The sequence below is a fragment of the Pollachius pollachius genome (genome assembly GCF_949987615.1).
Source record: "Pollachius pollachius genome assembly, chromosome: 6".
Taxonomy (NCBI): Eukaryota; Metazoa; Chordata; class Actinopteri; order Gadiformes; family Gadidae; genus Pollachius; species Pollachius pollachius.
This window is the reverse complement of record NC_136939.1, coordinates 11871350-11895663: the sequence shown is the minus strand read 5'-3', so window position 1 is coordinate 11895663 and position 24314 is coordinate 11871350. Positions and strand designations below refer to the sequence as shown.

General features: G+C 41.9%; 2 protein-coding genes across 8 annotated transcripts; one reads left to right on the top strand and one right to left on the bottom strand.

The window, feature by feature from the left end:
• Positions 1–83: 83 nt before the first annotated feature.
• On the bottom strand, positions 84–5863 carry ccdc83 (coiled-coil domain containing 83). Of its 3 annotated transcripts, XM_079738428.1 has the most exons (12): positions 5415–5553; positions 5116–5219; positions 4883–4965; positions 4707–4791; positions 4289–4445; positions 3410–3577; positions 2789–2877; positions 2599–2673; positions 2348–2469; positions 1547–1620; positions 920–1014; positions 84–348 (listed from the first exon to the last, which is right to left on the bottom strand). In XM_079738428.1, the coding sequence occupies exons 3-12, from the start codon at positions 4939–4941 to the stop codon at positions 181–183; spliced, it is 1092 nt and encodes a 363-aa protein (XP_079594554.1). In that variant the 5' UTR covers positions 4942–4965; positions 5116–5219; positions 5415–5553; the 3' UTR covers positions 84–180. The 3 variants fall into 3 exon arrangements, with proteins under 3 accessions (XP_079594554.1, XP_079594555.1, XP_079594553.1); XM_079738429.1 differs by lacking the exons at positions 5116–5219; positions 5415–5553 and adding an exon at positions 5838–5863; XM_079738427.1 differs by lacking the exons at positions 5116–5219; positions 5415–5553 and having other exon boundaries at positions 4707–4803; positions 4883–4962.
• sytl2a (synaptotagmin-like 2a) lies at positions 5458–23094 on the top strand. 5 transcript variants are annotated; one of them, XM_079738416.1, is made up of 19 exons: positions 5458–5562; positions 7541–7751; positions 8812–8966; positions 10084–10198; positions 11871–11940; positions 12033–12165; positions 13212–13757; positions 14340–16052; positions 16757–16852; positions 16933–16986; positions 17288–17379; positions 17484–17594; positions 18390–18559; positions 20294–20396; positions 21028–21189; positions 21296–21398; positions 21482–21587; positions 21960–22165; positions 22567–23094. In XM_079738416.1, exons 2-19 carry the CDS (start codon positions 7651–7653, stop codon positions 22713–22715), a joined length of 4185 nt encoding a protein of 1394 aa, XP_079594542.1. In that variant the 5' UTR covers positions 5458–5562; positions 7541–7650; the 3' UTR covers positions 22716–23094. The 5 variants fall into 5 exon arrangements, with proteins under 5 accessions (XP_079594542.1, XP_079594541.1, XP_079594544.1 ...); XM_079738415.1 differs by having other exon boundaries at positions 5459–5562; positions 16930–16986; XM_079738418.1 differs by having other exon boundaries at positions 5461–5562; positions 14340–14408.
• Positions 23095–24314: the final 1220 nt, after the last annotated feature.

Sequence of the window (24314 nt, the reverse complement as noted above, 5' to 3'; positions counted from 1 at the left end):
ATTTATTTTGTCTGTCCCATGTTTTAGTTCTGATCTGGCAACATGGTTGCCATATCATTTTGATATTCAAGATTAAAAACAAGTCAAAATTGTAAATGTTTTTAATAAATGTTTGATTAAAGAATGAAATGCAATTCAAGCGATCTAGATGGCGCCAATGAATGACCAAGTGTATTAGGTTCATAGCGGTCTGCGGGTGAGGGGTGAGCTGGCCACCTCCGTGCTGCTGTAGGTCATGCCCTCGTCCCATCGGTCGTCCTCAGTGGGAGGCAGGTGCAGCGGCACAGTCTGCCCCACCACGGTCAGAAGCCTCTGCTGCAGCTCGCCAACACTCAGGTTGTGTCGAGGCTAACCAACACAAACACGAGTGCGCACACACACGCATGAGCAAACACACACAAACAAGCCTGAGGGCAAGAAATAAAAAGGTTTGATGCGAGAGCCAGGAAGGAGGATGCAGCAGGGCTCACACCAAAGAGTCAACCACTGAACAACAGGGTTCTTTGTAGAGAGCTTGCCTGGGACAAGACACTAGTCTGTGTGTGCGTGATCCGTACTAAAACAAGTTAATCAAGGGCTCTCTGTTGAATTGGGTCTTGTTCCCCCTTCTCAGTGATCTATAGATGGTTAACATCGCTTGAATGGCCCTCAGATGGCTAAATTAGCCACGTGTGTTTGGCTGGAAACCAGAATCTCTGATTGAAAGCTCTCACTGCTCATACCAGCCATCAGTCAATGCTAGTAAGCATTGCTCTCGAGCCATGGAAGGCATAACAAATATTTTTGGAAAGCTTTTTTCACACCATTTCTGGAATGAGAGAACCTTTTGATAAACCGCAGACTTGAGTCATCTTGGATGAGTGAAGCAGGAAGCCGTCTATTGAACCTGCAGAACAGACAGTACTTTTTCTCCCCTCACCCTCAGCTGGTCGGGAGTCGCTGATCCAATGCAGCTGCTGTCTATTTCATCCCCTTCCAGACGGTCGCTGGCTGCAACGGCGCCACATCCTGCAACTGGTAACCATGGACATCAGATGTTTGGAATTGTGCAGGTGTTTAAAAAAATATAATAAACATCACATTCTTAAATATGAACAACGCTAGTTTCTTCCTAAGTCCTGTTCGTTTAACTATAATTCCAATTAACTCATTTAATGACAGCTGCATGAACAATAAACTGCCTTTTGTTTCTATACGGTGAGTTGAAGATTTTCTTTGGTTGAAGATTCACTGTCTCCTGCATAACATAGTTCTGGGCAGACAATACTGTTAATGGCCTGTAAAGGTAAATCTTTTATCTTTAACCGTGAAAGGCTGGGAGGCAGTGTGACCTGTAGTTTTACCTTCCTAATAGTTATACGTTAGGGTTAGGGTAACCCTGGCCCTCTGCTCTGAGTATGTCTGCCCAAAAGTGACTACATCGCACACTTTCTTTAAACTCTGCTGCAACCCTGTGGACTTAGATGGTAGTGCATGGACAATTACCCTTCATGTCTTCCACTTTAAATTCAATATTCCTTTAAGAATGTGTACATAGTCAACCCACCTGACTTTGGATACACAATGGGGCTTTCTCGCAGGTCTGAACCCGGTTTTGACCCAGGTCTAGCAGTATATTTCCTGTGCAAAGGAGTTGCTACATGTCAGGGCATTGTGCACGCTGTAACCTGTCATATCCCCCTCATTTAAAAAAAATAACATATATTGAATAATACACACTCAAAGGAATGCAGAAGAAGTTAATCAAGATTGCGCCGCCCAGTCTGCATGGAGGATGCGTTAGGGTGAAATGGTAAGATGTCCAAACAGGACCAACCTGACATAATATTACCATAGTATATTCTACAATACTATATTCGACCATTATCATGACTTGCGTAATGATGCAAAAAAGCATCATACACAAAAACAAATATCACGTTACAACCTGCACGTAGCCTGGAGGGTTCCAAGGCCCCTGGACACCGGCGGGTGACCTTCTCTACTTCACTCGTTGTTCTGTTCCCAGTGCCAGATCCTATAACAATGTTAATGCCATCGTCCTCTTCCTATCACCTCCCTGTTCATTGTGTTCCGCCAAATATATACTTCTCCTCTCGGATTTCCTTAGAGGAAAACAATGTATTTCTCTCCATGCAATCAACCTAATACTGCATGTATGAAACATAAAGCATGTTTTAAACCTTATATTCCCTGTATTAAACCTTATATTACATGTATGAACCCTAATAAAGCAAGTATTAAATTGTATACTGTATGTATGAAACCTAATTATCACATGTATTTAACCTAATTGTTGCATGTATTAAACCTAGTAATGGCAGGTTGGCGCTTATGCCTCACTCACCGGGAGATGCTGAGGCGTTTGAGGCGTTGGTCAAACAGCCAATCACAATGGCCAACGTTCTCCTCCTCCATACCCTGCACGGACAGCTCCAGGGCCGACACTTCCTCCCTGTAGGCCGAAACCTGGGGTCAAAGTTCACAGAGTAGGCGGGTTAGACCTTAGGCCCCCGAAATAAAGTGTCAAAATAAATATCGTAAATCCTGGTTTCTAAAGTGTTGAACAGCGTTAGACATTCCCTAGAGGAGCACTACCTTTTCTCGTAGCCATTCATTATCTCTGTGGGCCGCTCTTTGCGACTCGTCCATGTTGAGCTCTTTAGTTTTCATCTGAAAAAATGGGAAGACCAAACGTGGCAGGGAGAACCTCAGAAGATAACCTCAGAAATAGCGACACCTGTGTGTCAGCGCTACACACAGAGGTCAACCATCTTCAGTTGTTTACCTCTTCAGCCAGTCTGTTGTCCTTGATGGCTTGGGCCGTCCCCATCTCTATCATCCTTAGGGTCAGGGACAGCTGGCTCTTGATGTGCTCTACAATTGCACAACATCAGCATTCATTATTGCCCACTCATAACAGCAGTAGCCTGTGAGTGCTGTGAAACACGGACTGGAAACCTCCCATGCCATCAGTTGTAACATGAGAAAGCGGCTCTTACATACTGCACACCTCGGGTTCTATTCAGGATGTTCACTAAAACTAAACTAATGACTTCCTCATCTTGTACAAGGTTAGCGCAGAGTGCTACTGTAACCCTAACAGAATTGTGTGTAATTGATATAATTCAAATCTACATTCGACTTGTATCGGCCATATTTGTAGCAATATCTATTGAATGCATATGTGTGGCGCTAATGTACATTAGTGCTGACAGTATTTTAAGGGGCTACTTAGACTATAATTGACAAACTTTAAAGGAGACGGCGCACTACTACTATTTTCTCACAGTCACCTCCATCCCAATACTCTCCCATGCAAAACCTACACAGGCGAGTCCCCCCCCTCCATGATGGGAGGTGAATAAGGCGCCTTAAGCCCCTTTGACTGCTAGCTAAAATACAACACCCGCGGCGGCGGCAGCGTCCAGCTGCATGCGCTCCCGCTCTTCCTCCAGCTGTGTGATCTGGGCCTGGTGCTCATGGACGCCCCGGTCCTTGTAGTCCCGCAGCTCCTGGCACTGGGCCAGCCGCTCCGAGACCTGCCTCTCCGCGTCGCTCAGCCTCCTCCGGACGTCTTCCAAATACAACAAAAAAAACAGAAGTAAGAGTCCTTAGATACTTGTTCGACCGCAAGGGAGAGAGGTACTGAGCAGATTTGAGGATGTTGTACTGAGGTTGTGATGGCGTAGGTGTACTGAAAGGAGAACCAACACCATCAGTGCATTGGTTTGCATTAGATGACTCCCTTCTTGGTTGAACACATGCTATGGCAGGCATAACCTGTGATTGGCTGATGTGGTTACCTGCTGGTCACCTGCTTATTAAGCATAAGAGTCCGTGTCCCAGTGGAGCCATTGTAGGACATACACAGGTGCTGCTCATAACACTAATTATAGGTCAGCCCCTTTAATGTACCACGGCACGGGTAGTAGTAGACTAGAAAACTAGGAAACTAGTGAAGATGATTCACAAATGGACCCATTACACAGAGCTGCCATAGCAGTGAAAACACAAGTTTAGCCCACAACATCATCATTGGGGAGGTAAGTAGTGTGAAGGAAGGCGTTTCATTTATGTCAAAGCACTAGCAATGGTCAATATGTATTACCTTCTCTAGTTTAGTCTACTATCCGTGCCCTGGCACATAAAAGAGGGAGGCCTATAATAAGTGCTATGGGAATCCCATGTGTTGGTTCTAATTAGACGCCTCTGAAAACATCATTAAGGCGTGGTCAGTGGTTTTGGTGGTCTCGTGTTTGGCTGGGGGACTTGAAGGCCTGTTTACCTTCCACCTCCGCCTTCTTTGACAGGGCCGCGTCTTTGTCCTGTTCCAGTTGTTTCAGGTGTGCCAGCTCTCTCTGCGCCAGTTCCTTCTCCTGCTCTTTCACCTGCTTCAGGAGCAGACGCATCTGGTTGTCCTGCTCCGACTTCAGCTGCTGCAGCTGACCACAACATCACCAAAAATGTTCATTGCAATGTTCAGCACCAAGTTATTAAGAGAATGGTCACAGTCAAGCTCAACCATGAAAGGGAATGAGAGGGAATAATGTTGTTTATGCGCTCAATTTATTAAACAGCGTGTGTTTCGGAAGGTCATTCATTCAACAGTGGTATAAACCGATAGAGGTCGTTAAATAAAGGAGTTTGCGCTAAACAATCTTTGAAAACAATAATTTACATGATGTCTTTATTAATGTGCGTACCAACTTGACGTTTCTGAGCTTCTTCGTTTCTAGTTGGTCTATCTCTCCGAGAAGGTCCTGAATGTCTTTTCTTTTTAACTGTACACTGGAAAGAAAACTGTATGAAAAACAGCGTCATAATAACGTTAACTATGTTTGCATTTACTTCACGTTCCAACCTCAATACGTATACTTACCGAAATTCAATGTAACTCTTTGCAGGCGTGTTCTTTTCGTCAACCGATGGTTCGGACATTTCCGATACAGCTATGGTTAATACCTGAAGTGGCGATAATGTTATAACGTGTACTGGTTCATTTAGATGTCAGGTGGTTCGTTGCTATGTCGTTGCTAGTGAAACCTAACACCAAATACTAATCGTAACTAAAAGTAAACAAAATGTAATAATTGCGGTTTTCTCGGCACAGACCTCGTGGCGCAACGGTAGCGCGTCTGACTCCAGATCAGAAGGTTGCGTGTTCAAATCACGTCGGGGTCATTCTTTTTTCCTTTCATTGTCGTGGTGATCGCCGTCTTTGACATGAATAATATTTAACTTAGCCATCATTACTTTAATTTTCCGATTACTTTTATATGTATTGCTTTTTTTCTAATCTATTTTTAAATCTCATTCCTTCTTACATTTTACGATTTAAATATGAGAGGACATTTCACGCTTTTTGAAACATTATATTACGTTCAACATGGAGAGAATACAAAGTGAATTACCTAAACCCCTTTCTGAATAAGGTCCTACGGCAGTTTAGGTCGCGCCCCTTTCGACTGATGGTAATATGCACTCCTGTACCAAACGCGCACCGGACGTCCCACTGGTTTCAGGTTCAACTGGATGTCTGCTGGTGACAACTTCGGCACGGTACGTTTTTATTTTAATGCTAAATATTAAAATGTATTGTATTGTACGGACTTATTTCGAAGCTGACATTCAAGGTAGTAATCTTTCAAATTGTAGCACGGAATTTGGAATATGATAAACTGCAAATGTTAAATTGAGCGCAGAAAGTGTTCCTATATTCTTTAATCCTCATAACTGATTTAACAATCTATACTTTAATATTGCATTCAATTAGATAATCAATTCATTCGGTTACCATTTGCATTGAACAATTGTCTTTTTTGTTCAGTGTTTACCTATTAATTGGGAAAGGGGTACATGCGTGCTTCTCACAAACGGTTCAATCGAACTGTGAATGAACACAGTTCACAGTAGTTGTCTACTAGGAGCCAACAAGTTAATCAGGATTGAATAACTACCTACCATAATCTTTCTCCCACTGCAGCCCCGACGCCTACAGCAAGCAATAGCCTCTACCAACATTTCTGTTTACCTTTTAAAGGAAGTAAAACGCCAACAAGGAAATGTTTTTTTGCTGTGAAATGAAATGAAGACTCGCAACATTCCTTGACTTGAGGTGGAATTCTCCTATCTTACTTGTTTATGCGTTAATCATAAACTCACACATAGTTGGACGAGAGAGAACAATAATTTTAGTGGGGGGGGGGGGGGGGGGGGGGGGGGGGAGAGACATTGTTATAACATGCAAGCATTCCAAAGAGCCTACTGTACACACAAGGCTGTTTCTTACTTTCTGAGGAAATGTTCTATGATTACCTAGGAAATACACCGTTTACTTTGGGTGGTTGTTGTGGCTATGTGGATAGAGATTTGTTTCGCAAGCATGCTGCTTGTCTTTCCATTAACAACCGAATAATCTACCAAAGGTATATTATTCTAAACATTTGATGGGCAATACATTAGCCGATAATTTATAATGTCTTCACTGTCATGGCTATATTTGTAGAGGTCAATGCAGGCTTGCTAAGATCCGGCTTTCAAGACATCCTTCTGTGTAGGACTGCAGAGAGGCTGACCCAGTGAAAAGGCTGTGCATGATTGTGGACACAATGTTATGGAATCAATAACGTCGGATGGACAGGTTCTGCAGGGCAGCAGGAGCCGAAAACTTTTTTTCTACTGCTTATTCATCACAAGGCCATGGGAACATTCCACATGACCAAAACAGCCGCTGCAGTGGTCGGGCAAAAGGCTGTTCATGTACCATGGATTATAGGTTAATGGCAGGCTTATAGGTTAAATGGCAGGCTAACAGTGATTAAGATGTGGGATGTGGTTTAAAGGTCTCTGACGTCAAATCCAGACACAGAGAGGAAGAGAGAAATAGATTGTTTAACATATGTAAATGATGAAGTTTGATAGGTGAGCAGCAAATGATTATTATGGCCATGTGATCAACGTGGAACATGCATAACAAACAAGATATTTTTATACATTGCTACAAAGCTGTTGCAAATTTTATGAGGGGCCCTAGACAGTAACAGGCATAAATGACATGTCTCTGAATCATCACATGGCGTAAAGTCAAAATCGGAATATAATAATACAAGTCAATGTTAGTATCCTCAGATAATGTGCATTTATGCAAAATCAAACAAACAATATTGAACAAATATTATGAGTATATATGAATGCAATGAATGTATGAATATTTACAACATGTTTTAGTATGACTGCAAGCCATTCAGCAAAAACAGACGCCTTTGTGTGCCCTGGGGAACTCGCCACACATTTGTGAATACTGACTCCGTGCACTGAAGTCTTTTTCTGAATAACAGGCCCACTACAAAACACCACAGTCCCAGTCAGCCAGGCCCACTTCCCCGGGCCTCATTCTTTGGGGTTGACGTTCCCTTTCTCTTTCACTTCACTTTTATAACTAGGAAGTGTGTGAATCACACTCCGATTCCAATCCGGGGACGGACGATCCGTGTCTCCTCTGTGTCCTCAAAAATGTTCCACCCTGCGTTGTCTCCAGAGGGACGCAGAGTGAGGAGAACCTGATCAGGAGGCTCAGGGCAGCAGGCAGAGCTGAGGACATCAGAGAGGAGGTTCCCCATCCTAACCAGCAGCACCACCAGCAGCACCATGATTGACCTGAGCTTCCTGACCGAGGAGGAGCAGGAGACCATCCTCTGCGTCCTGCAGCGGGACGCCCAGCTCAAGCAGGCCGAGGAGAAGCGCATCAAGTAAGCGTCCGCTCGCCCGCCGCCATGTTGATGCCACTTATCGGCTGGCTATCAATTGATTTGATGTTTATTATTTTATATATAGATGTTTATTATTTATTTATTATCATTATTTTATGTAGAAGATCATTTAGAATAGCTTTTAATTAATACAGTTCTTATCTATCTATCTATTTGTACTCTGAACAGACATAGTTGTGAACATATTTTTATCAGATATGTTTTAGTTTCTGGGGGATTTAGTAGGGGATTTAGGGATTTAGGATTCATCCTCACGGTGCAATTGCAATGCAACCAAATGTAGTTAGCATCCAATCAGGTATTGCAAGGTAATGTAAAGTGCAGGTATAACAAGTAATTTATACCTTAAGCACTCAAAAGGTTAATTTCCACATTAACCTAATAAACTTCCCGGTAGCCCAATCAGAGTGGTCTCAGAGTTCTGTTTGTATGCAGTGGCTGTATACAAACAGCCCCTGTGTTTGCAATTTTACAAATGACGCAACATCAATGATTGACATTAGCAGCCGGTGTAGATATTAGCAAATATCTACACCGGCTGCTTCCTGTGTCGTTTCCTGTTGATGACGGATTACTTGCCTGTGAGCTTTCCACTTAAAAGCATTGAAAAACAGGTCTCAAACTAACAAGTGTGGCCTTATTTGAAGAGCATGCTGAAGTGGGTTAAAAATACGACATTACGGTAGTTGCTGAACATGACAAAATGTGTGTGCCTGTGGGTGTATGGGTGTGGGTGCTTGTTTATTGTTTTTCTTGTTGAGCAACATATTGGCGAGTTTTAATTAAAATGTCAATCTGAAGCCCTATGAGACTGTCATTGAGATGTATCTCCATCATGAATTAAATTATATAACAATAAGCAACATGACTTTTTAAAGTCCTCTGAAATGTTGCTGCCCTGAAGACAGCATGCATAAAAAACTGCCAACCGCAGCAACACTATAAATGACTATGAATACCATGGACTGTGCGCACATTTCACTAGTGCCACATCAAAGCGGCTATAAATAGCGCTTTATGCTCCCGACCTGGTGCCTAGGAGCCTCCAACGCTCTGTGAAAGACAGGGGCCTGCTGAAGTACCTGAGCGGGGAGTGGTTCTACGAGAGAAAGTTGCTGCGCCATCGAGACCGTATCCACGGCTGTGACATCATCCGGGCCTCGATAAGGCAGAAGCACAAACCCGTCACCCTGCGTGAGTAACCGTGAACGTGCACACCACCCACACACAAATTCACACACCTTTTGGGCATGTGCACACAGGTTTTGGAAAGCATATGGGTGTTTGTTTGCTTTCTTTTTAAAATTAAAGAGCTCTACGGATTTGCACGAGGTTTTGTCTGGAACAGCAGTGTAAGTGAAGGAAGATTTGCTCACTTATAAAAAAATACCTTGAACGCTATTTACTAAATGACATCGTAAGTCATCAAGCTAAGCCATGGGATATAAAAACAAGTGCTGACCGGTTAGAATGATGTGTGTATAGGATGCAGCCGGCCGTTGGCAGGGTGAGTTCCAAATCCTGGGATTACAATGTTGAGCCTTATTAAAATGTTATCGCCTACCTCATAGATTGAGCCAATTGATTATTCTTGTTCTGCAAAATAAACTTACTAATGTAGTCCTACTCATTTAACCCAACTAGACTAGCATGCAAATGTTGCTGTTGAAAAACAGGTTATTGTTTGAAGTGCATAAAGGCTTGGTTGTATGTTGCTAAATACCCAGTTTTCTGGGGACAGTCCAATTTGCTGATGGCCTGTCCCTGGCCGGGGCTGTCCCCGGGAATGTCCCCGCTTCAATAAAAATGTGATTGGAAAAATATAGGAATGCATTTTTGAATGGAAGAGAATGATTCCGTATTTGAGGGCTCAAATTTGGATTGTTTTTTCCTTGTTCACCAACACTTAAAACACATCCTACTAAACCAATGGACGTGTACTGCCAAATATTTGACTATTTACCATGACAAGAATAGGCAAAATGTTAATATGTCCACTTTTATTATTTCAGAATTAATATCATCAGATATTTTGTTGATATATGGACCGCCAAACTACAAATGTCCCTGTTTTTCATTTCAGAAATGTATTAAACATCTCATCATTATTCCAAAAACATCAGTGGAAATATAGCTTTTTCGTTTATTCATGAGATATGGGATGTGCAAAAGTATTAGAATTACTTTTTTTTGGATGTATATCTATTTTTTTTAAATACATTGAAATAGAACAATATGTAGCCAAAAGTATAGACCAATGTACACTATTACTAACCTTGGTGTGTGCATGGGTTTATTTCCTGTGTTTCAGTGGAGCTGTCACAGATGATCCCTGAGAAACCGAGCTTTGTAGCCAGTGTTAACCAGGAGGTGTACATTCCCCCTGAGCTCTGTGGTCTCATCCCGGAGGACCCTCAGAACAGAAGGTGAGCCTCTGGCCCTACGCTCAGCCATGTTCTCAAAAGAGCCAAACACGTTTTTTGTTGTTTACGGATTGGTTTTGGATTATCCGGACCGATTATTTGAACGCAAGCATTCAAAGTTACATTGGTTTAGAAAAGCAAAAAAAAAAATTGAGCTTTGTACTGTGAGGCCTAGCCATGAACGCAATCAACACTTGCATAATATCCAGAGCAAAAAGGATAATTATGCGATTATTGCAGGTTCTAGTAGAAAACTAAAAGCATTGTACAGTCATTATAGTGCAGGCTGGTACATTGGGGCCCTGACTGCTGATGTAATGCCTTCCTAACCGGTCATCAGTGCAATAAAACTGCTGGGTCTGACGACCCATACCCCTCTGTAGTCAATTACCGGCCCCCTCGTGAGAAGCTAACACAAAGCTGTTTTTATGCATCCAGAAAAAAAGAATCCACACCCTTATAACCTATCCGAAATGTGTTGTGTGTTTAACAGGATATGATTGGAGAATGTGAGACTTTCCCTCTTTATGGGTTAGGGTGTGTGACATGTTTTGACTGTGTTATTCAGAACCCAATTCGATTCATCACTCACCATCCACAATGAATAGCTTTATAGATTTTTAGATTGATTCAATGTTTTTTACCGTTGGTTATGAAAGTTGTGAAAGCGATCCAAAGTGGTGCGTGCAATTCTACATATATTTAATTTCTTATTAACATATTAGTTCTTACATTTATATATTGCATATTTATTTACATTTCTTGTGCTAGTAGGAAATCAGAGCGTCAACTATCAGTTTCAACTGCTAAAAACTATGTTAATTGTTCTGAGACACATGCAAAAAAAAATGATATGCAACAAACAACGTCATGTTGTCGTAAAGTCCATCACGAGTTTTACTGGTTTTGTTTCACATAACAGCAAATGACATGGCTGTAGCTATCAGTGAGAGAGCAGAGAAACGATACACTTGTAAGAGCCCTCGACTCATTAATCCGCCTGTAAGGTCACAAACTCACATGCTCTGGGTTTTTTCCACAGAATTTGAGGAGCAGACATACTCCTAATCACACATGCAGAAATGCATGCACAAACACACACGCACGCACACATGCATACATGCATGCACACACATGCATGACACACATGCACGCACAAAGTGTGTCGTGCATGTGTGTAAAAAAGGGTAAAAAATAAGTATAAAGTTCATGCTGTATTTGGTTAGTCATCTAAGGCTGACGTGTGTGTGTGTGTGTGTGTGTGTGTGTGTGTGTGTGTGTGTGTGTGTGTGTGTGTGTGTGTCAGGTGTTCGTAGTATTAGCCTTTTCCGGAAATTGTTCAAACAAAAACCCTTAAGATCATTTAAGCAGGATAGAGAAAGACAGATTGGTACCCTACTTTTTACGCCTAACTACTGTGCATTGGAAATACAAAAGAAAGCACTGATTGTTTGGGTCATGCGATTACAATTTCCAAAGGACCCACCCGCCACTTCGTAAACAAGCCTGACTTGTTTGCCTGAATATTGATTTAAACCAGGCCTAAAGCATCTGATTGGTTATCTAAGTCTACAGAGAGTAGTGACACGTGAGTGTCTGCAGGAAGAACCTGATAATTATTGTTTTACACTTGATGTTTTGTAGTCATTTGATTGTATTTTGTCTATTCATAAAGAAATGAAAACTGGAGTTCATTTGAATCTTCAAAAGAGACACCCAAATCGAATATACAGTCCCCCACAAAGGTAGAGTATTCAGTTCTGCCAAACATAAACAACTACAAAAAAACAACAGTCACCTTTGTTCTTGCGTCATCGTCACCCTTGTCTCCAAGCAGCTAAGAAAGAACCCTTTCAACCAGGAGGCCCTTGCCCCTACTAAGGCCCCAGAAGTGACTAGGGACCCAGCGAGTGCAAACAACGAGCAAGCGGTGGACGAACCCCGCGACCCCACGCCTGCACGTCATGCGGGTGAGCTCTCTGCAATGCCAACGCTAAAATCAACCCTGATTGGATCAATGAACTCAGACAACCGAAGAACATCAATGTGGTTGCACTCCATCATTTGCTCAGATATATTGTAACAAATGTCATCTTTTATGTTTTGGACAAAGCGGGCATCTTGACAGTCAAAACGGTCAGAGCATTTTCTATGCAAACAAGTGTAAGTAATATAGTGGTATCATGGCTGGTTCTATGGGTGCTTTAGCTGTTGCTAAATATTTAACATATTAACTTGCGACGGCTAGCATGAAAATTAACTGCATGGCGGTTGACAAGCATATACTTGCAATTTCTAATGTACATTACCCTCGTCTCTGATATATCCTCCCTGAAATGTTTTTGTCTTCGTTTTCTATTTTCTTATCCAAAATAGGCTTACATAGATGATTACATGGGACCATTACATCCTCTGCATTTAATCTGTCTGGGATACACAAATAGTTTTGACATCCGCAGTTTGCAATCGTAGCTTTTGGTGGAATCATTTAACACTGAAGGTAGCTTGAAAGTGTCAATTCAACAGTTTGGGAAATGTTGTTTAGTAGTGGCCTCACTATTTTGTGGACAATCTTTTAGAGTTTCAAGTCTGTGTTTTCATGCAGGTCATCAGATCAATGGAGTGGGAGAGGGTTGATTGTTAGTGAGAGTTTCCCAGGGATTGTCGTTAATGCATATTCTAATACGCAGAGGTCCAAGATTAGCTGGGATTACACAGAAATACATTCCAGGGGCATAATCTCCCCTGCATGACTTTTCTCTGCAGGAAAGCGTTCTAGGAAGACATTGTAACAAAAAGTCTGTGTTTGTATTTGAAACACAGAGCTATTTTGTTTTGTATTTAGTTACTTAATTACAGTAGTAGCCATATAATGTAAAACAAAGCATATAGGCAAAGAACATAATAAAATATACAATAGAAACTAAAAGAAACCGGAGGATACTTAACTTTGTTTTTAAGTAAAGGTTTCTGTTCAAAGTAATGTGGTTTCTGGTTTCCCTTTCGTTTGTTTCAGAGCCTTTATCCTTGGCTGAATTTCCCCTATCTCATTCTGCTAACCCAAACCAAGAGCCCCTTGAATGTATCCCAGAAGAGGACATCCACACGTCCAGCCCCTTCCCCCTGTACAGAAGGACATCACTCTTTTACTTATCGCAGGACGGTGCTAGTCAGGCTCACTATCCAACCCCTAGGGGCATCCTTAAGGTCATGTCCGACCAGGGCTCCACAGACTCTCTCGTCTCCACCGGCGCAGTCCCCCAGAGCTCCCCAGACCGGGGCTCTGCTGCTGAGGACGCTTCCCCCACGGGGAGGGACGCCCTGGGGAAACAGGTGAGGTTCGGCCCTGCGGTGGGCCAAGGTGAGCCCCAGCAGGGGGAGATGGAGCCCCGAGAACACAGTCTGCTGGATTTGGATCATGTGGTGGGTTCCCTGTCAGCGGAGGACAACAATGATGGTGGTACCGCGGGCGTGTGCAGGCCTTTACTTAGACAGGTGGCTGTGGGCTCTCAGGAGATGCCTGTCCTGATGCCAGAATTCAGTGCACATCAGATCCCTGGTGGTAAGAGTTTCCTTCAAACCCATCTGCCGCCGACTCAACTACAGATCAAGTACAATTTAAAAGCTTGAATAAATCATTTCGCAAAATCACAAAAAAAGTCTTCCTTTTACGATGGTTGTTCCCTACTTATTACCTTTTTTTTTTTTTCTGCATGAACTATAATTAACCTTCTTTATATGTGCACCTATTCTTCATTGCCATGCGAATTTCATATTGGTGCTTTTCTTCCGTGTTATGTATTTTCTAACACACTTTCCTTATTGCTTCGCTGATTTTTGCTGATTTATTGTTAAACAGACATCATCATTTAGTATAAGACTAAGTGGTATTGACAGTTTACAATAGCGTTTGCCAGTTATTTTATGAATTGTTTGTGTTTGATTTATTTTACACGTAGAATCTTTTCATTAATATATCAATGTGAAATTAATTGTGATATTCTATTCGGATGAAGACCTACCTAAACTTCTGTTTTGATTTAGCTTTGACCATACTTTTGATAATCAAAACATTGTATCTGGTATTTATTTTACTTTAGATAATAAAATGTTCACCCAATCGATGACTTCCCATCTTTTGCAGATCTAACAGAGCAGTATCATGACCAGTTCCCCCAAGTGTCCAAGCCTCTTTCAACTGAGAAGGAGTCAGGTAAGGCTTCTTACCTGGAGAACGGTACTGAAGAGGATGCCCATTCCCAGGCCAAAGCCAGAGAATGGTTCAAAATGTGCGCAGGAGACAACGTAACATCACAGCCTGCTGTTGAGGCCACTTCAGATATCATGCCCAAGATCAATGATGGCTCAAAGGAGCCGTTGCACACCATTTTGCCAATTCCCAGAAGCAGGTTGCTTGGGACATTTAGCAAAGCAGAAGCCAAGGACAACAATTCTAAAGAAGAGGATTCCCTTGAGGAGATAGCTGACAATTCAATAAAACCCCGGATCTCCCCAACATCAGCCCACAGTGTTCCATTGGACAATCAAATCAACCCTGATTGGATCAATGAAGAAGTAAAGACTCCAGTGCCAAAAGAGGTCATATCACTGCAGCCCACAGCCTTCCAAAACACAGCTTTTAAAGACAGCGATGCGTCATCATTAGACACAGGCTCAGATCCACAACAGGAACCAACCGAAAGTGAAGAAGATGTGGCACGGAAATTATCCAACCTCAAGGCCTTCTGGGAAAAAGAAAATAGTGGACCGAAAGTGATCTTCACCAGAGAGCAAGCTATGACTGATGGCAATAAGAAGATCTCGGCCGAAGACATAACCCATGATAACGCAGGGTCTATAACAGAATTGACCCGGCACCATGGAACAGCCCAATCTGATGACGAGACGGTCTTTCAAGAGAATGAAAGTGGTAACGACTTATTGGATTTACCTAAAGAAGATGGCACATATCGCGCACATCCAATCCTCATCAATGACGAGACAGATGATTCTCTTGCAGGATCAGTTAAAGATTTCCAGGAAAGCAGCCTCTCTGGTCCTGAGATGTGTTCCCCACTACTTCTTGAAGACAAGCCCACGACGATTACAGATCTCAAGGGTTATTGTGAGAAAGAGTACACCACACCAAAGATCATTGTTGCAAATGTTACGGAGGCATCAAGCGGTGCTGATCATTCTAGTCCAGACAAATCAAAAGACCTCATTAGCCAAGTATGCCTCTCCCAACGAGACCTGAATGAAGAGGTAGAGAACCCTAATAATATATCAAGCACTAAACCCATGATTGGAAAGGGCTTTGTTACTAAGAGTTTTGGGAAATCACAGTTGAGGAAACTCAGCCAAGAAAGTGAGTCTTCCAAAAGGCCTCTTAGTCCTATTTTGTCTCAGTCATCACGATCCAGAGACTCTTCTGACGATGAACTCAGAAGGAGTCCGTCCAAGGCTTGTCATCCCAAGGTCCTAGTCAGGGAATCCTCTCTGCCCAGGGGATCTGCTGTTGACGGTTCTCCCTTGAAAACCTTTCCGATTGACATTGCTCTGGAACCTAATGACAACAAGAAAGAGGGCGAAAGGCGTAGAACAGATCCATCACATGAAGCAAAAGCAACGGTGTCGACTAGCATACCCAGCGAAGATATCATCTCCCGATCTCTCCCACTATCTCCTGAGGATTCTGAGAAGCAAACACCAGCTGGAACGCCCAACCCTCTTGCTAGATCTTTTGTTCCTGATGATTATCAGCACTATCTTGGTTCCCCCGAAAAGGCCCATCGTGCTCCGTTTGAAGAGGAAGAGAAGAACCTTTCCAGTCCTGTTTCTGTGGCTGATGTTAAGAGTAAGGCACGACGTCCTCTTAAACGCCAAGGGGCAACCTATGGCAAGGCTATGATCGAGGGTAATCATTCTCGCATCAGATCTTGGATTGCACAAAACGCTGGAAGCTCTTCTCACGAAGACAAAACCACCAGCGCCCAGTCCGAATTTCGGGCAAGTTCAGGCAGTGAGCTTTTAAAACTATTATGCTCAATTCCTCTAGATATAACTTAGAGATGTTACTTAACTCCCGCTGATGGTGTTAATTTTCAACACAAATCATAATAGCCTTGATGGATCCAGCAACGCATACTTTGAATAACTGCAAGGTTTCAAGGCTAACCCATTAACAACCTGTTGAGTGTAAATGGTCAAATTCTTTACTTCAAAGATACTCTATACTCCTGAAATTTAATTTCTTCTACTTTATTGTTCAGTGTGATTTCAGAAATCCAACCATCAATGGAGGTCATCTGGTTAACCCCTTATGTGAATATATATCTGCAAATAAACTCACCCTGATTTAGAAATGTACCTATTTTCTTAACATATTTAGTAAGAAATCATAAAAAGTTTCAATTTAATGTATATATCCATTCCAATATATATTTTTCAAAACAACTGATTACCAATTGAACTCAATGACAGACGACATCAATCAGTTCAGTGCAATCTCAAACTGTAGGTGTCGTTTTCCCGAAGTTGATTGTGTTTTGTTTTTGGCAGGTTATGATGAGGATGATTCTAGCCCTGTCAGGTCAGCCTCAAAACAGAGACAAATGTCTATGTCCCAAAGCATGGAGAATCTTGGCGCATGCACAGGTAAAATATGCCCTGTTTTGACTTTGATTTGTGTGAGCCTGGTATACCAAGATTAATCCCTAATAAACTTTTCTTAGAAGAAGACAAAGGCCAAGGCAGCTCTCTGGGACAGCTGAATCTGAGTATGGATGATGGTAAGAATGAACCATCATATCAATGTTGTAATACACATTGAAAACAAAAGGTCAACCAGGGACACAATCAAAATATGGTTGTTGATGTGTGTGTTTGTCTGAGCGGTTGTAGTTTCAGTATCTGACGTTTGGTGCATGTCCAGAATGAACCCCCCTTCTGTTGAAACTGCACCTACAAACGTTATTTCATGTAAACGTATGTTTGCTAGACAACATATGCTAATACCACAGTGGTGTGAACCATTGTCACCAGCCGGTAAAAAACATACTGATTTTAAACATAGCATTTTTCTTCCCCCAGTTGGGGCTGCAGTGCCGCCTGCCTCTCTCCACCCAGACCCCCTGCAGGCTCGGAGGATGAGTAAATCTGTGCCCGCGCTGCAGCTGGAAGTGGTGATAGCACGCGACTCATCCAACACACACCGACTTCAATGGCTTTGTTCACCGCTGCACTGCTTGTGAGTCCCTGTGTGCTCATCTTGTCCCTTACTCTGCAGACGGACGACGACGACGATGACGACGACTCATTTGGCACCAAACCCAGAAGGAGGACCACCAGCGTTGTGTCGAACCTCAGCCTCTCCTCGGGCCTGGCTTCCATGTCCTCTGTATATCCTCCACCCGACACACGCCATTTTGACACGCCCTACTGCAATGCTTGCACTTTATTGATGTATCTGAAATGTCCATTGATTATGTTTGATGAATAGAGTAGAGGCAAAAAAGGAGCACCATCTTACATTTATACCACTGGGGTTTTCACTTTTTATGGAGCAGTAGCTATTAAAATGGTCACATGATCATATGGACAGATGAGAAAAACCCATTCTCATAAATCATTTTGCTGAACCATTTCATTAATATCCTAAGGAATAGGTTAATGTCCCGGTAATTACGTCTGTTGAATAATTAACATTAGCTTGAATTCATAATCAGCTTCAATATGTATTTTCGTATTTTATTTAATTATTTTCAATTATTACAGGCTGTCATTGCTTTGTTAAAGTTGCAATATATAAGATCAGAATTTGCAGTTCCTGAGTGGTAGGGGTACTGGGCGTGTCGATAGTAAAGATTATTGTTAACAAAGAGAGAGGTCAGGCTGATAAGCCTTTTTTTATTTATAGTTTGTATCAGTTATAGGATGGGATTTAATATATAACACTAATGAAATCAATATCGAACAGCATTGACTACAGATTTGTAAATGTAAGCAATAAACTAATTGAAATTTCCCACATTGCGACTTTAACCAATGGAAAAGTAAAACGTGACATAAATTAACGATCATCTTTCTTATACGCATGTGAACACAGTAAAACCCCACCACAAAGCGCACCATTAGCGTCCTGAATGTGATAACATAAATATATTTCCTTCTTTGTTTGGCTCTCCAACGACAGGTCAGTGGCAGTATGAACAGTATCAGCCATGGAGACTTTGGAGACATTGAGGTGCAGGGCACAATGCAGTTTGCGTTGAACTATGTCCAGAAGCTGGGTGAATTGCAGATCTTCGTGGTCCAGTGCAAAGACCTGGCGCTGGCAGAACCCAAGAAGAGCCGCTCCGACCCGTAAGTTCTCAGTATAGGAAACAAAAGAGATCGAGAAGAGACTGTGATGATATATATATGTATATATACAGTGGGGCAAAAAAGTATTTAGTCAGCCTCCAATTGTGCAAGTTCTCCCACTTAAAAAGATGAGAGAGGCCTGTAATTTTCATCATAGGTATACCTCAGCTATGAGAGACAAAATGAAAAAAAAAAATCTAGAAAATCACATTGTCTGATTTTTAAAGAAATTATTTGCAAATTATGGTGGAAAATAAGTATTTGGTCAATAACAAAAGGTCATCTCAATACTTTGTTACATGCCCTTTGTTGGCAATGACAGAGGTCAAACGTTTTCTGTAAGTCTTTACAAGGTTTTCACACACTGCTGCTGGTATTTTGGCCCATTCCTCCATGCAGATCTCCTCTAGAGCAGTGATGTTTTTGGGCCACACAGACTTTCAACTCCCTCCAAAGATTTTCTATGGGGTTGAGATCTGGAGACTGGCTAGGCCACTCCAGGACCTTGAAATGCTTCTTACGAAGCCACTCCTTCGTTGCCCGGGCGGTGTGTTTGGGGTCATTGTCATGCTGAAAGACCCAGCCACGTTTCATCTTCAGTGCCCTTGCTGATGGAAGGAGGTTTTCACTCAAAATCTCACGATACATGGCCCCATTCATTCTTTCCGTCATACGGATCAGACGTCCTGGTCCCTTGGCAGAAAAACAGCCCCAAAGCATGATGTTTCCACCCCCATGCTTCACTGTAGGTATGGTGTTCTTTGGATGCAACTCAGCATTCTTTCTCCTCCAAACACGACGAGTTGAGTTTTTACCAAAAAGTTCTATTTTGGTTTCATCTGACCATATGACATTCTCCCAATCCTGTTCTGGATCATCCAAATGCTCTCTAGCAAACTTCAAACGGGCCCGGACATGCACTGGCTTTAGCAGGGGGACACGTCTGGCACTGCAGGATTTGAGTCCCTGGCGGCGTAGTGTGTTAGTGATGGTAGCCTTTGTTACTTTGGTCCCAGCTCTCTGGAGGTCATTCACTAGGTCCCCCCGTGTGGTTCTGGGATATTTGTTCACCGTTCTTGTGATCATTTTGACCCCACGGGGTGAGACCTTGCGTGGAGCCCCAGATCGAGGGAGATTATCAGTGGTCTTGTATGTATTCCATTTCCTAATAATTGCTCCCACAGTTCATTTCTTCACACCAAGCTGCTTACCTATTGCAGATTCAGACTTCCCAGCCTGGTGCAGGTCTACAATTGTGTTTCTGGTGTCCTTTGACAGCTCTTTGGTCTTGGTCATAGTGGAGTTTGGAGTGTGACTGTTTGAGGTTGTGGACAGGTGTCTTTTATACTGATAAGGAGTTCAAACAGGTGCCATTAATACAGGTAACAAGTGGAGGACAGAGGAGCCTCTTAAAGAAGAAGTTACAGGTCTGTGACAGCCAGAAATCTTGCTGGTTTGTAGGTGACCAAATACTTATTTTCCACCATAATTTGCAAATAAATTCTTAAAAAATCAGACAATGTGATTTTCTGGATTTTTTTTTTTCATTTTGTCTCTCATAGCTGAGGTTTACCTATGATGAAAATTACAGGCCTCTCTCGTCTTTTTAAGTGGGAGAACTTGCACAATTGGTGGCGGACTAAATACTTTTTTGCCCCACTGTATATATATCATCACAGTGCAATATAGTATTAACAAATTTATGTTAGATACATGATTTATTTTTAATTTCAGGTATGTAAAGTGCTACCTTGTCCCTGATAAAACCAAGTTGGGAAAGAGAAAGACCACAGTGAAGAAGAGGACGTTGAATCCCTCCTATAATGAAATACTCAGGGTAAGAAATGTATCCTGAATTGTCTTCATACAAAGTTTTTCACACATACACTCCTCTGTAGACAACAGACTGTTACAAACATATCTTCTTGTGAGGCTGTTGATACAATCATGTTTCATGATATCCTTGGGAGAGTTTTGTCTTGTCATAAAAAAAATCGAAAAGGATGTGGGAAATGATCATATTCAGCCCTTTTTTTCAAAGAAATATTATTGAAATAAAGATCAACTTTCAACAATCAAAATTATCTTAATTTAATTTTGGTATTGCTTGCACTCCAGGCACAATATTGCCAGTTGTTTCTAAAGTGTGATGACATTAAAGCCATAGATTGGCTGGATATCATAGAACATCATTGAAATAACTTGACAAAACTAGAAACGACTATGCTATGATTTGCCAAAGGCCAGAACAAGGCATTCGATACAAGATTAGCAACAACTGTAGACTACATATGTTTCAAATTAATTTAAATCATATTAATGGGTGAAATAAAACTGAAGTTTCATTATAGTATGTCTTTTGTAAAACGCAAAACCACAGTGGTGAGTATCAAACTCATTGGTAAGACTCTCTCCACTGTACTTTATCCTATTCATCCTGTTCTTATTCAGTTTTCTTCTTCCTGCAGTTTAAGATCCTTATGGAAGTGCTGAAAATGCAGAACCTCAACATCTCCGTGTGGCACAACGACACGTTTGGACGGAACAGCTTCCTTGGCGAGATCAGCTTGGATTTATCCGAGTGGGACTTTGCAAACACCCAAATAAACGACTATGCACTTACACCACGGGTATGGGTGATCTAGCAATTTAAATTCAGGTTGGATATCGGCGTTACTTCACCTTTTTTTAATATTTACAATTAAATGAATTTACCTTTACAATGTGTTTCTCCAGCCATTGACACAGTTTCCCTCTCCGCTGGCTGTTCGCTCCAAGCCCACCAACAAGACGGGGCAGATGAGGGTGGCCCTGCGCTACCTCCCCCAGCCCTCCCACAGTAAGCCTAACTCCATACTCTTTGTCATCTGGAAGGTTCACTAGTGTTTTGTTTACGTTTTGACCTCACATCTCTACCTGTAGGCAAAAAGACATCCAAGATGGAGCCGGGTGAGGTGCAGATCTGGGTGAAGGACTGCAAAGACCTCCCGCCGGCCCGAGGGGTCATCATCGACCCGTTTGTGAAATGGTGTGGTTTTTACATTTCTTACTTGTTAGATTCCCAAGATTTATATCATATTCTTATGAATGTAGTATCAATATCGGTACCTGCTTTGACTGTTTTTATTGGCTTTTTAATTTATTTTATTAACCACTTTAATCCAAAGCGACGAATAGTGAATCCAGATCCATGTCATTAAGGAGGTACGGGTAGACTGCAGAAATGATTAATGGAACCCAGGACCTTTCCGCTGAAAGTGGAGCACTCTAGTTTCCACTCAATCCCACTGCCCTAGTGCCCCTACTACATGATCTGACACAAATACCGCCATGCTACATTCACTGTTGGTAAAGTGTGACCGAGGGCTAACCAGGCATCACCTCTCCCCCACTGCGGCAGCACTGTGCTTCCTGACACCAGCAAGAAGAGCCGGCAGAAGACCCGCGTGGTGAAGCGGACGGCCAACCCCATGTTCAACCACACCATGGTGTACGACGGCTTCCGGCCCGAGGACCTGAGAGAGGCCTGCGCCGAGATCACGGTGTGGGACCACGATCGGCTCAAGAACCACTACATCGGCGGCCTCAGGCTGGGTCTTGGAACAGGTGAGCAGTTGACTGTGGTCGTCCATTGGTCCACTGCTAGATGGTTCTTGACGTGCCTTTCTCTGACCAGAACCTGTCCGGAGGGCATTGATCGAGGGTTATTTTGTGACATTGAGCTAATGTTCATAAGGTTACTAGCCTATGAATCGCAGTGAACGGACCCTTAACCATATATTACTGGACTCTAAAGCTATGCTATTGCACCATCATGGAAACCATTATAGCGAGGTGACTTTTTTTATTGTATAGGCACGTTAGCAGCAAGTACTGTGTGTTTATGGGTATGCAGGCTTTTTTTAATGTGTTTCTAAATGTCTGTGTAATGTACTGTTAAATTGTAATGAAATAGTGTTTTGATCATAAAGTCGCAACAATACCATTTCCTTTGTCGGCCCATTCAGGTAAAAGTTATGGAGGAGAAGTAGACTGGATGGATTCTTCTGAACTTGAAACCAACCTATGGGAGAAGATGATGGGCTCCGAGGGAGAATGGGTGGAAGACATTCTGCCTCTGAGAACATTTGTTGTGGCAAAAAGCCGGGCCAAGTGAATTTAAACTAAATGGAAAGTTAAAAAATACGTGTGTGGAAGCAATAATATATATGGAACATAACAGATGGAACCATTAACTAAAGACTGTAATGTGCATCTTGTTAATTTGTTTCACAAGGCAAAGTGAGTCATTCCTATGTATGATACTTGCATGATTAACATTCCAGTAGAGCGCACACACACACACACACACACACACACACACACACACACACACACACACACCATTTGATATACCATTTTTATATTGACAAATCACTTTAATCTAGAATCAAAACATCACTGATTTATGATCATAAATGATTTGTTTAAAGACCATTGTCATATACTCCTTATTTGAACGATTCATGACTTCAATAAACAGTACATGAAAACAATTTCCAAGTGGAGTGAAGATATGGAATGAAATACATGTACATTTGGTTACCTCATGGCTATGATAAGAAACTTTCAAGTTCCATTAAATGAGACTGCATAGACGACAAAATTGTGTATGCATGTGCTGTGGTGCGAGCTTTCTAGTAAGGATTTATCAGCTTTTAGTAATAACTTGGGATGTTCCAAGCATTAAGTGACAACACCAACAACCACCCCTAGGGGAATGATTAGGATTAGCTGCTTGTTGAAGGGGCAAAACAAGAAAATTCTGTTTAATAATCTTCAAATCAAACACACAGAAATAATCCAGGTATGGTTAAACATGTCGGTAGTAATGCGGGGAAGCATTAGACATGCTACCTGGTGAGGTTTTTTTTATTGGCAACTCATTCTACATTGGTGGTTGACTAGCTCAGAAAGCTGCAAAGGGGGGAGAAGAGCTTGGGCTAAATGGAAATTTGGTAAAGGTTTTCACCCACACTAGGAACTCGAAAGCAATTTAATGCGTTTCCAAATTTTAAATCTGATAATGCAGTTGTACTATTCACAAGGGGCACAATATGCATCTTATTTGTACTATAGAAAAAATATGGATGATTTCTTGTTGTTGTGAGGCCTTTTTCTTCCTAAAATAAACAACAGTCTTCACTGAAGTGTAATCTTAGTAACTTCATTCTAACATTCTTCGTGATTTTAAGATTTATTTTGGCAGACTTTGGTATTTAAATGTAGCAGACATTTTTTGCTAAAAAGGTTCATGACAGCCGTGTCCTGGGTAAAATTGGTTGAAGTGCTAATCACAGTGTTCTGCAGACCTGATTATGAGATTATTATACTGTTTGATACCCGTTTCAGAATCCTTGAAGTTCTGATTATATCCACTTGGGGGCAGTGTGGTGGTCCTGACAATCAGGAGAAAAGTCATCGCCACGATAAATTTTGGATTCAGTATTGAGCAGTTTACATTCATAAAATTAAACAATAATAGTCTAATCATTAAACGATAAATCCATATATATATATGTATATTTGTTCAGAAATAATACAAAACAGGAAGTAGGCAAATGCACTGCGTGTGTTTTAACCGTTATAGGTCCTAGGTCCATGGTTTGAACATGTTCATGATGAACCTGCATCTGCCATAATGCCAAATAAAAGTATCATATACAATGGAATCAATATTGTGTTTTGTTGATTCGGTTGTTGAAATAGGGAGCCA